Source organism: Lepus europaeus, chromosome 12, assembly GCF_033115175.1.
Source record: "Lepus europaeus isolate LE1 chromosome 12, mLepTim1.pri, whole genome shotgun sequence".
NCBI lineage: Eukaryota > Metazoa > Chordata > Mammalia > Lagomorpha > Leporidae > Lepus > Lepus europaeus.
The window spans coordinates 12,523,753-12,539,910 of NC_084838.1; the positions used below are offsets into that span (position 1 = coordinate 12,523,753).

At 58.2% G+C, this 16,158-nt stretch overlaps 1 protein-coding gene across 6 annotated transcripts in view; it reads right to left on the reverse strand.

Moving 5' to 3' along the window:
- The window catches only part of GSN (gelsolin), a 55,570-nt gene that overhangs the window by 12,125 nt on the left and 27,287 nt on the right, over window positions 1-16,158 (reverse strand). For 2 of the 6 annotated variants that reach the window (XM_062207641.1, XM_062207639.1), the window contains exons 2-8: window positions 13,447-13,517; window positions 11,940-12,144; window positions 11,199-11,353; window positions 5,983-6,144; window positions 4,343-4,492; window positions 2,563-2,652; window positions 647-779 (exon numbers count right to left, since the gene is read on the reverse strand). In XM_062207641.1, the coding sequence (XP_062063625.1) occupies window positions 647-779; window positions 2,563-2,652; window positions 4,343-4,492; window positions 5,983-6,144; window positions 11,199-11,353; window positions 11,940-12,144; window positions 13,447-13,470 (919 nt within the window). In that variant the 5' untranslated portion in view covers window positions 13,471-13,517. Of the gene's footprint in view, window positions 1-646; window positions 780-2,562; window positions 2,653-4,342; window positions 4,493-5,982; window positions 6,145-11,198; window positions 11,354-11,939; window positions 12,145-13,446; window positions 13,518-13,567; window positions 13,708-16,158 lie in introns of those variants that run through there. The other 4 variants (XM_062207644.1, XM_062207643.1, XM_062207642.1 and 1 more) reach the window with 3 other exon arrangements.

A 16,158-nucleotide genomic window follows, 5' to 3' on the forward strand; every position in this document is an offset into this window, starting at 1 on the left:
TCCCCACTCCCCGCTCTGGAGTTTGTCCCAGCCCTGAGCAGCTGCCAGTGCCAGGAGAGCTCCGGGGCAGCTAGCGGCAGGCCTCAGGCCCCAGGTCAGCTGGCCCAGGCAGCCGCAGCAGTGAGAGCGGCCGGTGCACAGGCTCACTCTGCATCCCCTTCCCTGGGGCCCGCCTGACAGCATGGGGTGGCGGGGGACATTGTGGGTCCTCTCAGAACGTCCCAGGGCGTCCCAGAAACACCTGGGCCAGCATCTCCCCGTGCCTTAGACATCCCTCAAGGAGTCCCATGGGCTTGGAGATGGCTCTTACGATCAGAAACCAGATCCCGGTCTTGTTGTAGCAGCTTAAAAGCCGCCCTACAATCAGCAAACCTGGCTGACTGATTTCCTCCACTGCGGCCCATGAAATGCATTTGACCACATGCTCAGGAAACACGAATTTTAGCCCAAGAAGGCATCTGAGGCCCAGAGAGGGTGAGTAAAGCACCCACCATCACACAGCGAGTCCATCGCAAAGCCAGGGCATGAGCCCCAGACGCCTGATTCCCACACATCACAGCCTCCTCCCTCCCGGGACTGGGTCCTGAAAGCTGCAGAAGTTCCCTCCCAGGGTCCTCCAGGCCGGCTGGGGCCCTGCCCCCTGTACCTTTCCAGATGTAGATTTTCCCATCACTGCCGTGGTCCAGAATGAAGCAGTCCTCTGACTTCAGGGCCCCCTGGGCGAAGGGGTTCTCGTCAGCCACGAGGGAGACGGACATGGTGCCTGCGCCGTTGGAGACCTAAGGGCAGAGGGAGACGGAGCCAGACGGGTGAGTGCCTGCAGCCGCCCCAGCCCACCAGCACCTGGGCCTGCACGCTGCAGTCACACCCGGGCTTCTGCTCTCAAGCTCTGATGTACGTGTAGGCCTCCTTCTCCCTTCTTTTTTTTTTTTTTTTCTTTTAAGATTTATTTACTTGAAAGGTGGAGTTTTTTGAAAGGAGAAAGCAGAGAGAGAACCAAATGGTCACAATAGCCAGGGCTGGGCCAGACTCAAGCCAGGAGCCAGGCGCTTCTTCCAGGTCTCCCACATGGGTGTCAGGGGCCCAAGCACTTGGGCCATCCTCTGCTGCTTTCCCAGGAGTGTCAGCAGGGAGCTGGATCAGAAGTGGAGCAGCCGGTACTCAAACCAGCGCTTATATGGGATGCCGCGCCACAGGCCATGGCTTAACCCCACGTGACACCACACCGGCTCCTCCTTCTCTGTTTTTTCAGACCACACCTGCCGGCCTGCACTCAGGTGAAACATGGAAACTGCAGGGGGAAGGGAAGGCCGGGGAAAAGGCAGGACCGTGGGTGGTAGAGGAGTTTGCTGGATGGACATTCAACCTCTCGGTAAGAAGTAGAATAAAAGTAAACAGAGGGCCGGCGCTGTGGCGCCGCGGGTTAAAGCCCTGGCCTGAAGCACCAGTGTCCCATATGGGCACTGGTTCTAGTCCTGGCTGCTCCTCTTCTGACCCAGCTCTCTGCTATGGCCTGGGAAAGCAGTGGAAGATGGCCCAACTCCTTGGGCCCCTGCACCCGCGTGGGAGACCCAGAAGAAGCTCCTGGCTTCAGATCAGCGCAGCTCTGGCCGTTGCGGCCATGTGGGGAGTGAACCAGCGGATGGAGGGTCATTCTCTCTGTCTCTACCTCTCTCTGTAACTCTTTCAAATAAATAAAAACAAATCTTTTTTTTTTTAAGTAAACAGAGCCAGGGTCCAGCATTGTGGCACAGCAGGCTAACTTGCTGCCTGCTGTACCTACATCCCATATGGGAGCACAAGTTCAAGTCCTGGCTGTTCCACTTCTGATCCAGCTCTCTGTTAATGCAGATGGAAAAGCAGCAGAAGATGGCCCAAGGAGATCCAGATGGAGTTCCTGGCTCCTGTCTTCAGCCTGGCCCAGACTTGGCTGTTACAGCCATCTGGGTAGTGAACCAGTGGATGGAAGATTCATTCTCTCTCTCTCTCTCTCTCTCTCCTCTCTCTGTTGCTCTGCATTTCAAATAAAATTTTTTAAAACTTATTTTAAAAAGAACTAAACGCAATGTGGTATCCCGGATTGGAACTTCAGATGGGGAAGCTGGAATAAATTCTATAGCTTAGTTACTAGTATTGAACCAATACGTGTTTCTCAGTTTTGCCAAATCTACCTGGTTAAGATGTCAAGGAGAGCCTGGGTAAAGGGTGGATGGGAGCTCTCTATACTGTCTGTGCAATTTTTCTATAAACCTAAAGATTACTCCAAAGTAAAAAGCCCACCAGACTTAGAGATGCTTTCCCATCTAGTCTCCCTGGGGACTCCCACCCCCTGTCAGCGCGCAGGAGGCTCGGATGTGTCTGGACTTCCCTGGACTCTCTTACTCTCCGCCCAGGGAGTCCTTGAGCATCCATTAGAGACGTGAGAGAGCAGAGCCCCCACCCCACCCTCCGTCCAGAGCGAGGCTTTGCTCAAGGTCCCAGGGCACTGGCGCTGGCGGCGGCCGGGTCTCCTGGCCTCCCTGTCCTGACCCCGTGTCCAGGCCCAGTGCGCCCGGGGCTCACCTTGTACAGCTTGGCCAGCTTGCGGTTGGCTGCGTCCTCCTTGGCTGTGTCGGCAGTGCCTTCGGGCAGAGCGGGCCTGGGGCCCAGCAGCTGCAGGACAGGGAAAGATGGAGACAGAATGGCCACGGTGGGCTGGGCTCCCCGCCCCCCGCCCCGCGGGGGCTCCCCGGGCTCCGCCTCCGCCTCCTAAAATCGCCCTCTGCTTCCAAAAACTGGAACTTGATGCCCCCAGGCGAGCAGGAGCAGACCATGGCCGCCTCCTTTACCCGATGAGCCTTGCCTCTACCAATAGATCCTCAAGGGAATCCTTCATGCAGGTGACTAAATGGGCCATCAACTACCAGGAGCGGTCGGGAGAGAGGAGGTGGCTCAGTCTCTTTCTGTCCCAGGGGACACTGGGAGCTCCTCGTCAGAGCCCTCAGAGGACAGGGCCCTCCCCGCTGAAGGATGGGGCCCGCCCACATCCCAGCATGCACTGGGTTCGGGGATTCCGGGAGTTCCAGGAGCTGCCAGGGAGGCTGATCCTTCCCACCCCCCAAAGCATGGAGGCTTGCAGGGAAAACAAAGGGTCTTAAGGGGTCGGAGGGCTTACTGCTTCCTCCAGTTGCCTCCTGGGTGGATGGAAGTCATGAACAACCTGTCCTCTGCTCACCCTGGAGTACCTGGAGCATGCCCTTGGGCTGGAAGCCGCCCTCAGTCTGTCCCCATGGCCACCCCGCCCTGCACCCGGGGTACCTGGAGCCCTCCTCACTCTGACCCCATGCCCACCCCGCCCTGCACACTGGGGTACCTGGAGCCCTCCTCACTCTGACCCCATGGCCACCCCGCCCTGCACCCGGGGTACCTGGAGCCCTCCTCACTCTGACCCCATGCCCACCCCGCCCTGCACACCGGGGTACCTGGAGCCCTCCTCACTCTGACCCCATGCCCACCCATCCTGCACACTGGGGTACCTGGAGCATGCCCTTGGGCTGGGAGCCCTCAGTGTGTCCCCATGGCCACCCCGCCCTGCACACCGGGGTACCTGGAGCCTTCCTCACTCTGACCCCATGCCCAACCCGCCCTGCACCCGGGGTACCTGGAGCCCTCCTCACTCTGACCCCATGCCCACCCATCCTGCACACTGGGGTACCTGGAGCATGCCCTTGGGCTGGGAGCCCTCAGTGTGTCCCCATGGCCACCCCGCCCTGCACACTGGGGTACCTGGAGCCCTCCTCACTCTGACCCCATGGCCACCCCGCCCTGCACCCGGGGTACCTGGAGCCCTCCTCACTCTGACCCCATGCCCACCCCGCCCTGCACACCGGGGTACCTGGAGCCCTCCTCACTCTGACCCCATGCCCACCCATCCTGCACACTGGGGTACCTGGAGCATGCCCTTGGGCTGGGAGCCCTCAGTGTGTCCCCATGGCCACCCCGCCCTGCACACCGGGGTACCTGGAGCCTTCCTCACTCTGACCCCATGCCCAACCCGCCCTGCACCCGGGGTACCTGGAGCCCTCCTCACTCTGACCCCATGCCCACCCATCCTGCACACTGGGGTACCTGGAGCATGCCCTTGGGCTGGGAGCCCTCAGTGTGTCCCCATGGCCACCCTGCCCTGCACACCGGGGTACCTGGAGCCCTCCTCACTCTGACCCCATGCCCAACCCGCCCTGCACACCGGGGTACCTGGAGCCCTCCTCGCTCTGTCCCCATGCCCACCCCGCCCTGCACCCGGGGGTACCTGGAGCCCTCCTCACTCTGACCCCATGCCCACCCATCCTGCACACTGGGGTACCTGGAGCATGCCCTCAGGCTCGGAGCCCTCCTCCGACACGTGCACTTGGGCCCGGCCACTGCGCTCATTGTCCCGGATGCCCTTGGACACCTGCGTGGCTTTCAGTCGTTCAAACTTGTTGCTTTTGGAACCGCACCACTGATAGATGTCCTGTAAGACAGAGACTCAGGAAGTCAGCACCCCAGGCTTCATACGAGGACACAGCAAGGGGAGATGGTGGGGTGTACACAAGCTCACCTTGTCCTGTGCTTGCCCGGCTGAGGGCTGGCAGAGGACACACACGTGAATCATACAAGCACATGCGCACCAGGGCATGTGGGTGCATGTCAGGGCACACCCGCCTTTCTACAGGTGCAACTACATCTAGGCTGCGCACCTGCGGGTAGGAAAGTACGCTGGTACACTCGCTTGGGAAAACCACCCGGGCACAGCTACTAAACCTCAGTAAACCTAGACCCTATGACCCGCAACCCTATTCCAAGGGCGACTCATCTGTTTACCAACAGACCTCTGTGAGAATGTTCACAGTAGCACTCCATGTCATCCCAGGCGCCTATCGATGACACAGAGGGTCAACACCCACACAGCTGAGTCTTAGGTAGCAAGGAGAACGAACAGTCTCCATCAGACACAATAATACGCATGAGCCTCACGGGCGTATAGCTACCAAATGCAGTCAGGGGTAGAAGAACAGCTCCCATGAACATAAAGTTCAGAAACAGGCAAAACTAATCCATGCTCATGAAAGAGTCCAGGATGACAGCTGCCCTTGGGGGGCGAAGGCATGAGACGAGGGCAACAGAGGCCTCGGGGGTCCGGGCTGCTCTGTCTCCCCGTCCAGTGTCAACAGCTGTGTTCACCGTGTGAGACCCACAGAGCTGTTCTCCCAGGATGCACACACTATTCTGTGTGCTTTCATACTGGCAGCATGCACTAAATCGGTACAGGCCTGGTTTGTAAGGCATTTTCCCATGCTGTATGCCCGTGAAGTCTGAGGTTCGGGGAGGAATGTCCAGCTATGTCCACCAGCAGGCTTGCGCTCACATGGATCTATGGGACAAGTGTATACGAAGCATCACACGTTTCTACAAGGTGGGCCTGGGTAAGTGCCTCCCACACATGTTGCCATAGACAATGTGCATGTGTGGCAACATGTGACTACATGTGTGACACACATATGTGGCTCCTTGAATGACACACACAAGTCTACATGTCTGGGCATTCAGTAGGATGCCCGTGTCCAGGCTTGGTGGTGGGCAAGAGCTTACGGTTCTGCCCACATCTGCCACGCACTTACCAATGTGTGGCTCTGTGGACAAAAGTACACAACACGCACGTGTGAACACGGGCTGCTGGGGAGTCTGCATGTCAAGCGCACTGTGTGATGGGTGTACACTCAAGGTCTACACACATGTGCATGATGGGCTGGAGCGCCCACGCATGGGAGTCTCTGCACAGCAGACACGCGGGTACACGGGTCTCTGTGGCACACACAATTCCCGGGGGCCAGCTGGTCCCCCCCGGCTTTCCCTCCCTGGGTCTATGCGTCTGTTCACATGGCTATATCCACCTCCCCAGAGCGAGGCCTGGCCAGGCCACAACGCCTGAGTGGCCCCGGGAAAAGGCTGGGCAGGACTCACATTGCCCAGGTCCAGGATGAAGCAGTCGCCATTGTTGAAGCTGTCCCAGGACACTGGCACCTCGGTGGCCCGGACCACGCGCCGCCCTTTGACCTGGAGGAGTCTCTGCACCACCACCTCGTTGGGGACCACGTGCTTGAACCCCGATGCCACACCGCCTTTCTGTGGGCCCAAGGAGACGGGGTTAGTGCAAGGGAGAGAGGAGAAGGTGCAGGAAGGGGGCGCCATTGAGGCGGCCTGTGGACCGGCGGCATGCCAGCAACACGGAAGTCGGTCAGCACAGGACTTGCTTGAGGCTGGGGCATTTCAGGAAAAGAAGCTGAGGGTCAGAAAAGGTAAGTCATTTGCCCAGCACACAGCTAAGAAGCGACAGACGCCTCACGACTCTGTCTTGCTCCCAGCCCTTCGAATCTCACACTCCACTAACACAGACGCCCGGGGCCCAGAACTGCGAACTTTATTTTCTCAGAACCAGCATTTCCCGAGGAAAAGGTTCCTGGCCACGTGCAGGGAGAGCGCCTTACTCCCTCCCCACCCCCACGGCACCCATACACTTCCCAGGCTGCACACGGCGCCGTGAGGAAGGCTCCGGCACTTCCTACGGTGAGTGCGCCTGCCTCCTTCGGTTTCGCATGGGCACTGTGCACACATGGCCCGGGACAGCGTCATCACTATGCCCATTTCACAGATGCCAAAAGCAGAGTCCATACGTGAAGGCAACAGCCCACGCTGTAGATGGAGGTACCGGGATTCAAACCCAGGCGTGTCTGAATCTGTACACCTATGTTCTTTCGCCAACATCAGGTTTTCTTAGAGCCACTGTCTCAATGGGTCACCCAGGACGGGAAGCAGAAACCAACTGCTTTTGGAATAATAGCAAGGTGTTTTCCTTTTGCGAGTAGCTGCAGCGCTGCCTGGTGTTTCTTCTTGGAATTACCACAGGGCCCTGCAAATGCTCCCTCGGGCTCAACAGGGTGAGCAGAATGCTCACAGGCTGACTCCCCACCCTCCTGCCCTGCTTCCAGGGCCCTTTCAAGGACACTGGGGGCTGGCCACTCTTCATGAATGACCTCGGCGGGGGTGGGGGTGGGGGTGGGGGAGGGCAGGACCTGGGGTCGTGGTTTCTGCTCCCGACTTGGCCACCCATAACTGAGTGGCAAGACAGCAACCTTCCCAGCATCAGGGAGGAGTGAGCTGGGGTTCTAGGCTGGGGGATGAGGTCCGAGCACTGGAGGCACCGATGCTGGGGGTCAGTGGGCAGAGCAAAGGAAGCGCGGAGAGACTGGGAGGCCCAGAGATGGGAGAGGGGAGGGAGAGCACGAGGGAAGGTGCGAGGCTTACGGTGGCCCCCACAGCCTGAGCTCCAGCCGCGGCTACACACCTGCCTTACCAGCAAGCAATGCAGCCCTCACTCTGCGAAGCCCCGGAGGGTGGGACTCACTGGCCCCCTCCACAGGCAAGGATGCTGAGGTTCCGAGGCTCAGCCCCGTGCCAGGGCCCCTAGCTAGTGGGCGGCGGAGGGGGGCTTTTCCCCCAGCTCCTCCCTTCCATGTCTTGTGGGCCAGGTCCTGAGGGTGTGTGGGCAGCCCCAGCCTGGGGACACTGGGAGTGGATCCGACCAGCTCCCCCAAAGGGCACCAGGAGGGCCCCGCCCATGTCCACCGATACCTCAGAGATAAGGAAATGGGGGGAACCAAGCTCTTTATACACTGCTATCTGGCTTGTTCAAGCGTGCCTTTTATTTCTGTTATTTAAAAATAGAAAATCTTTCTACAAAGAAAAGTTTTGCTCTATATCACAAATCTCGGTTCTCAGAAATTTACTGTATATTAAATTATAAAATAAAGCAACATTTGATTTCTAATGACTGTGGCCAGGAGGATCCTAATTAGGAAGCTGGACTTGGAAAAATTAGTAACAAAAAAAGAAAAGTAAACGCAAATTCTTAGAAGACATCTGTGGATAACCAAAAGCAAGGGGCGGGATTTTTTTTTTTTTTTTTTTAGATCTTTTCCTATTTTTTACTATAGTTCCCAGGATGGACTGCTGCTTCTTACAGTTTAAGTCATTAGGTGAGAAAGACTGGCATCAAATTATTTCAATAGAGCATATTGTGTAAAAGCCATTTTCCAAATTAAGGTGATGATATATCATACAGAGAGATAAAGAGAAATTAACCACCATTTGGTATGCAAGGCACTTGAAAAGCTTTATGAAAAAAATAAAATTAAAAGATGGTTTATTTCATTGCAAAAAATTTGGAAATGCATGCTACAACAAAAAGTCCTGCAGAATGTATATTATGAAACAACTATGCATGGTTTTCCTTTTTTTTTTTTTTGCACCAAAATAAGCTTATTTCTAAATTTCATTTTCCATGAACTTCTTGAAATACTCTCACGTTCTGAAGCCTACACTTCTTTAACATTTGACATTTTACAATGAGCTCGTCTTATGCCTACAGTGAAAACAACTGTGGGAGGGAAGGACCACAGAGATCCAGGGAGAAAAATGTTGCGCTGCTGATAAACCCTAGGAAACCGTGTTGATGGGGGCCTGTCCCCTCTGCCCCTCTAAATTCCTTTTCTGAGAAGGACGCAGAAGGTTCCAATGGCTTCCAGTGGGCTTCCCATTGTGTTCTTAGGGTCAGGGACTCTGTCCAGCCCAGATTCCCTCCAAACACAGGGTCGTAAAGAACCCAGCCCCAGGGGGGTCTCCAGGGCTTTGGCTGAGCTTGGGGGGAGCTCAAGGGATTGGGAACGGGCTTGCAGTGTGGTCAGAGAACAAGAGGGGCCAGGCCTTTGTGGGCGCTCCCCACCCCTCCCTGCCCCTTCTCACACTCCCAGGACAGAATTGGCTCTGAGGAAGAGGCTTTCATGGGAACAAGTCTTGCATAACAAACCCTGCTCCTCCGCGATGTATAATTGATGAGGGCGCCAGGCCAAGAACCTCGGCCGGGCCAAGTGCGGGGGCGGCCTGAGGACGTGGGGTCGGCGGTAAACAGGCCGGGCCTCGGACCTCACAGTTCCACCGGGGCCGGTGCCTTTCAGGACTGAGGCGCCAAATCTGGGCCTGGGCTGTGACCCCACCCTCCAGAGCGTTCCTCAGAGTATGGTCAAGAACATTCCAGAAAATCACCAGTAGCAGGCTGGAGGGGAAGAGACGGTTTGCTAAAGACACAGATCCTGAGCAGCCTCCCAGCTAAGACTGGAGACCAGGGAACCCTGGACAGTCCACTCCAGTTCCGTGTGACCTTGGAGAAGTTGCTTTGCACCTCTGTGCTTTGGGTCTCTCGTGTATAAAGCGGCACTCACACTAGCAACCACCCACAGGGTCAAATGCGTGGCGTGAGTAAAGCACTCAAAGGAGTGTCCAACACCCAAAGTGTTCCGAGGAGCACCTTCTGCCGGCTGCGTGGACCTGGGCATGCTGACCACAGCTGTGGGCCTCAACCTCCCCATCTGTGATATGGGAATATCCACCCTAAAGGCCATGGGAGAATTAGGTGCGATTCTGTGGCAACAGGTGTCACCCAGGGGAGCCTGTGACCAGGGTGCCTGGTAAAGCTGTCCTGGTGAGTATGGGCATTCTCATATCTGTCTCCATGTTAGCTTGCCAGGCTAGTCCCTAAGAAACAGGTGACAGAGGCAAGACAGCTGAGCAAGCATCCACCCACCCATCCAAACCCTGAGCCCCGCAGAGAGCGGCTGCCACCCTGGGCATGCACCTGCCTCATCCTCCCAACTTCTCCACCCAGGCACCCCAGCCCCCAGCCCAGGGCCTGAGCACGTGAGGGCAACCTGGGCCACTTCCTGGTCAGGTGCCTGGTTACGTCCCCTCCCTAGTGGAGTGGAGCGCTGAGGCCTGGGGGGCCGTGGGGCTCACATGAGGTGGCCTCTACACTCCTGGTGCAGTGCCTGCCCCAGCACAGCCCTGGTCGGCTTGCCGCTGGGATAGGGGCTTGCCCGCGGCTTACTGAACCAAGGAGGCACAGGCAACATGAGCTCAAATGCCCAGAGGCATAGAACGGCCCCGAACCCCAGTCTCTCCTCCTCATCAAATGTTCTCCCATGTCCTGTTTCAGAGACCACAAAAAGACCAGGTCCTTCTACCTCCCTCTCCAGGTCCAGAGGCCCAGCGGGGCCTGCAGGAATTGGGCAGAGCTGCTCAGGGCGAGGGCAAAGCAGCTGAGAGAGGGCTGGGCAGAATCCAGGAATCCAGTCCAGCCCCGCCCAGCCCAGGGCGGCCATTCCCAGGACACACCCTGCCCTTGGCTGAGTGTCACTGGCACTGTCCCATCAGTCCCAGCTGCCTCACACAGGCCGACAGGGTGACTGCCCCATGGCCACAGGGGACCTTGTGAGGCCCAGACCTCTCCAGGGCCACACAGCACCAAGCTTGAACTTGACCCCAGAACCCTGGTTGCGAAAGGCATGTTCAGTTGATGGCAAGATGCTGGGAGTCAGGAGGTCTGGCACCAGCCCCCTGTGCAGCCCTGGAGCAGTTGCTTAACCTGTCTGAGCCTTAGTCGCCCATCCTCCCCAGGAAAGCGAGAGATTTGGAACCTAACAGTAAGGCCCATCTGGTTGTGACAGCTCGGGGTCCCCCGCGCATCCTGACCAGCCCTTCCGAGGAGCCAAGCCCAGGCAAGGCATTTCTCAGCTGCCCCTCATCGAATCCTCTCCCCAGCCCCGTAGGGCAGGTACAACTGGCTCTCAGGGAACTGCAGAGGAAGAGGAGGCCCGAGGAAGTCACCTGGCTCACGGCAGCCCCGCGGGTTTTGGGACGCAGCCGGCTGGGGCTCCCAGCTTGGCTCTGCTCAGCCCCCGCCAGCTGGGAGTTTGGAGAAGGAGCTCCATCTGGTCCAGACTCTGAAGAGTTTAAGTTCAAGGTCGATCCTTGATGTGACAAAGATTGCCCTATCAAAGACCTAACCCAGGGTCCTAGGAATGAAGGGGTGTCAGGAGACGAGGTGGGATAGGAGGACCACCTGAGGAAGCCACAGGGAGTTTTCTGCTCCTGACTCTAATGTAAGGAGCCACGAGCTCAGAGAAGTGTGATGTGTCCAAGGTCACACAGCTCAGAAAGGCCCAGGATTCAAACCCCAAAGCTGACCTCTGACCTCTGCAATCACCCCACATGGCTGAAAGACAGGTGCACCTGAGTGAGCCCTGCTGTCAGCGCACCCATCCCGAGCAAGGTGGGGGCCCACCCACCTTGTACTTGAGGCCGGACTTGAAGTAGCCAAGGAAGGTGGCCGACTCGAAGCCCTGGGTCTCGCGGTGCTGCACAGCCCGGCCGTTCAGGTAGTCATCCAGCTGCACGGTGAAGATGGCGGCCGCCCCACTCTCGTCCTGGCTGCACTCGTTGCCTAGGCGACGGCAGGGCAGCATGAGCCAGGCTTCCTGAAAGGGGTCCCAGCGTCCGCCTACCCCACCCAGGGAGGAAGCTCCGGCACGGCCCTGGGCTAGCTGGGGAAGCCCAGCAAGCCCCTGCCTCTTGTGAGCCTCGGTTAACCCCTCCATATAATGGGTATAGGGGGTGACAGGAGCCACGGATGGGTCTGCTTGATGATAATCAGGGGCGAGCTTTTGGCACAGCAATTAAGATGCCACTTGGGAGGCCCACACGCCGAAGCAGAGTGCTGAGTTCAAGTCCTGGCTCTGCTTCTGGCTCTAGCTTCCTGCTACCGTGCACCCTGGGAGGCAATAGTGATGCCTCAGGTACTCGGGGCCCTGTCAACCATATGGGAGACCCGGATGGAGTTCCGTGCTCCTGGCTGCAGCCTGGCCCAGTCCTAGCCATTGTGGACATCTGCAGAATGAACCAGCTGCAAGACAAGCTCTCTGTCTGTCTCTCTCTGCCTTGCAAATTAAATAAAGAGCAGCAAGCTCCAGACCACAGCTAGCTGCCCTGCCAGGGTCCGGGGCGGGGGCTGGATGGGCAGGCAGCCTCACCCAGCCAGTAGTGCAGGTCGTACTGCAGGTTCCCATTGCGCAGCTGCACCGTCTTCAGGATGACGTAGGCATCGCCCATGAAGAAGTCTCCATAGAGGTTGGGCGGCACGGGCACCAGGTCGAACTTCTCCACGCGCCAGATCTGCAGGCCAGGCTGCTTCCCTGCCTTGAGGAACTCGGGGTGTTCCACCACCATGCTGCTGGGCTGGGGAGAGACGGGGCGGCGCCTGAGCAGGCCCGTGGCTCGGCTCGGCAGGGACAGACCCCGGGCGCGAGGGAGGCTGGTTTCCAGCACCAAGAGCGTCCGACTTGAGCCACTGCTCTTTCCACACCCGAGGGGAGTCTGCCTCCTAGGAGCCTCTGTCCCGGTGAGCTAGCGCAGGGCCAGTGGTTCGGCTCCAAACCCTGTGCCTTGCAAGCCCTCCCACTCGGCTCCCGGGACACAGGACAGAGGGATCTACCTCCCTCTCCCTCCCCTTGGTACTGTCACTGGCCATGTTAACTGAGGCGCAGGGCAGGAGCAGGGACTGTGACAGGGACCCCAGGCCAGGTGACAGCAGAGCAAGGACTTCTCCACGCTCCAGGCTGTTGGGTAGCCCCCCACCCCAAATGGCAATGGTAAACCCAAGGGTCCCTAGGGGCTTAGCTTGCTCCCTTCCAGCACCCTCCATGGCTCTTAAGATTAAAGGGCTCTCAGAGTGCTCCTTATCCACCCCTACTGTGCAAATAGGCACACAGAGGCCCAAAGAGGGGAGGGGACAGCTCAACGTCTGCAGCCTCTGTCCCACGTGGGACAATTTCCTGTGCCCCCTCCATCCACTTCACACCCCCCAGGAAGGGTCTGAACGGCTGAGCCCAAGTGGCCTCCTGCGCTGTCTGCCTCCTCCCTCCTGCCCCCCAACACCCCACCCCCAAATTCCATTTCTTGGAAAAGGCAGAGAGGACACCCCCCTGGGGGTCTGCAGGAGCCTGCTGAAGGCAAGGTACCCCAGGAAGGGCAAAGGCTGTGAGACATGCTTGGGGGGGTGGGGGGCTAGAGACGGCAGCCGGCGGGGTTAGGCAGGAGCTGGGGGTGGCAGTCAGCAGGAACGGGTCACCTCGGCCGGAGATCTGGGAGCAACAAAACGTGAGAAGTCAGAGGATTGAGACAGAGAGAGGCATTCAGGCAAGAGGTGGAACAGCACTGGGAGAGGAGAAGCCCAACAGGGCAGGGGAGACAGCAGGGAGGCGAGAACCTGTGATGGTCCAAAGGACACATAAGACAGAGGGAGATGCCGGGGAGGGCGGGAGCCATCAGAGGAGGGGGAGACGGAAGAAGTAGTCAGGCAGTGGGAAGGAGACCTTAGGCAAGGAAAGGAGAAATCAGGTGGCAGAGATGGGTAAGAAATCAGAAGGCGGGAGGGAGGAGAATTCCGGCCAAGGTGAGGTTAACCTTCAGGGAGGGACGCAGCCAGGGTCCCCAGGCTCCCACCCTCCGCGGAGCCCTGGAGCAGCAAGAGATACTTACAAAGCAACAAAACAGTTTTTCCATTCTAGACCTGAATTACTCCCCTTTTCCTAGCGCTGTATCTGCAAGAACTTACAATAGAGAGTTACTCCGGGAGCCCCGGGGCCCCCCGGGCACTCACCCGCGCCTGGGGCGTCCGTGCCGGAGCCACCCTCTGCGACGCGGTGGCCGCGAGGGCCGGCGGCGACAGGGCGCACAGCGCCAGGACCAGCGCGCCGAGCAGCGCGCGCGCGGAGCGGTGGGGAGCCATGGCGGCGGCGACAGCAGAGGACCCGCAGCCCCGGCCCCGGGATCGCAGCCCTTAAGTAGCCGCCCGCCCATCCCGCCCAAGCCCGGACCGCCCCGCAGGGAGGCCGCGGGGCAGGGCTGGGCCCCCAGCGGGCCCGGGGCGGGGATCTGTCAGGGTTCTTGGAGACATCTGGGTTCCCACTGAATCCGACCCGACTGGGCGCGGCCGCCCCTGCACCCCAGCTGCGGGGCGGAAACTTAGCACAGAGCTTGGACTACTGCAGATGCTAAGTGCATGCTAAATGGGCACACCAAAGAATTGTGGGGAGCACAGCTCAGTCTTTTTCTCCCGAATGACCTCAGCAAGCCCCCTGCCTGCTCTGCTCCTGGTATCTCCAGCAGAAAGCTAACATCGAAGGAACACACAGCAAACCAACACACCAGGCGACACACACGCTGCCGCCATGGCTCCTTTACAGAGTGGGTGCTGCCAACAGCCCATTTCATAGAGGGGCAAACCGAGCGTGCAATGGGTAAGCACCTTGCTTACAAGCAGTGCTGTCACAATGTGACTGGGGCTGGGGCTGGGTAGAACCAGTCCCGGGCAGCCTGCCAGGGCCAGCAGCCGGGGCAGCCGTGCCAGGAGAGGCAGGCAGGGCTCAGAGAGGGGCGGGCCAGGCTCTGAACCCCTGGGATTGCCGGTTCCACTTTACTCAAGGTGGCCTTTCTTTCCTGCTTTTCAAAAACATTTTTTGTTTTTTTAAATAAACATTTAAACATTTTTTTTTCATTTTGAGCAAAACATAAGGTCCCAACTTTGTACAACGCTGCTCCTCCCCAGGGGCACCGGCCTCCCCATCTGCCTCCTTAGCAGATGACTCAGGCAGGGCTCGCCTTCTCGTGTCCAGATAACAGGCCCTCGTGCTTCTAGAAGGGTTTTGTCCACTTTAGGCACCTTCTACGGAGCCCTCCTGGGGAAGCCAGGATTGTGTCTCTTCTCCCCTTCCTCCTGCCGCTGGAGGCTTGGTCACTGGGTTAGGGCACACACACATACACCACTAATGGCATGGTCACTGGGTTAGGACACACACACACACCCCACTAGAGGCATGGTCACTGGGTTAGGACACATACACACACCCCACTAGAGGCATGGTCACTGGGTTAGGACACACACACACACACACACACACGAGGCACACTGGCTTAGGAGAAGCACTCTTCCGGCTCCCCTTGGTGTATTTCCCAGCTCCCCCCATCCCACTCCCCACCCCTCAGCCAGACCCACCTGCTCCCAATCTAAGTGTTCTTTGCATTCCAAATTGTCCCCTCCCTCTTGCAACCTAGTACGGTGACAGGAAACAGAACAAGATGGTTGGAGACCTGGGATGGGTACCCACCTCCGCTGTACCTAAGTTCCTTTCTTTCTGCAGGTCTCATCTACTAAATGCGCATAAATGGGGGCCAAGGATTAAATCAGCCTGGATGGCCACAGCTGGCCTGGCTTCGAGGCCGGTGGGAGCTCCTCTCCCTGCACCGCACACCCAGCCCGGTCACCCACCCCAGCTCCTCCTGGAGCCCAGCTTCCTTCTAATCAGGCTGGAGTTGGCCTTCTCCCACCACGCTAAGGGAACACACAGCGAGAAGACAATCCGGACTGGGGGGATTTTAAGAAAACTGAGTGGAGAAAGCGACCTGTGACCTGGGCCTTGAAGGGCAGGAAGAACAGAGACTGAAGAGCAAGGGCGTCTGAACAGCGTGGCAAAAGGCAGGCAAACAGGCCCCATCCAGGGAGCAGGAGGGGTCCAGTGCACAGCAGAGAGGAGGTGAGGCCGCCCAGGGTGGCAGCTGTGTCTACAGTGCAGGGTCTGCAGAATCTGAGTGCCATCCCAGGGGACGAGGGAGCCCCCAAGGGATGGCTGAGCTCTTGGGGCTCTGTGTCCTGGAAGAGTGCACCCCTGGACCCACGGAGCCCACAGTGGGCCACCAGACAGCTCCTCCTCCCCCACTGCCATTTGTAGCATGATTAGAAACCCCATGGCTCTCGATGGCACCGAGTGGCTTCACGTCCCTGCAGAGCGAGCTGACGCTCCAAAGTCAAAGCACACAAAGCAACAACAGTTCCATTTCCTACAGAACGACTCACAGGCGAACACAAAAATGCAAGGGTGTTCACTGGAGCATTGTTTGAAGAAAACTGGAAGGAACCCAAACGTCCTGGTTAAATACATTATGGAGTCGCCACACAATGGATCACTATGCAGTTGTGAAAAAAGAATGAGCCGGACCAGACTGTGTCGGGCACACAGTAGGCACTCAATCAGCAGGGAGCGATCTCCAGGTGCAAGAAGCAAACGGCCCAGCAGAGACTAGAGTCTGGCTCCTCTCCTCCTCTGAAAGAGACACGCATTTCTGCCTACACCCTTACAAAGTCAAAGAATGTGGACGCCGAACTATTAAGGTGTTGTGCTCCGGAACGTGGGG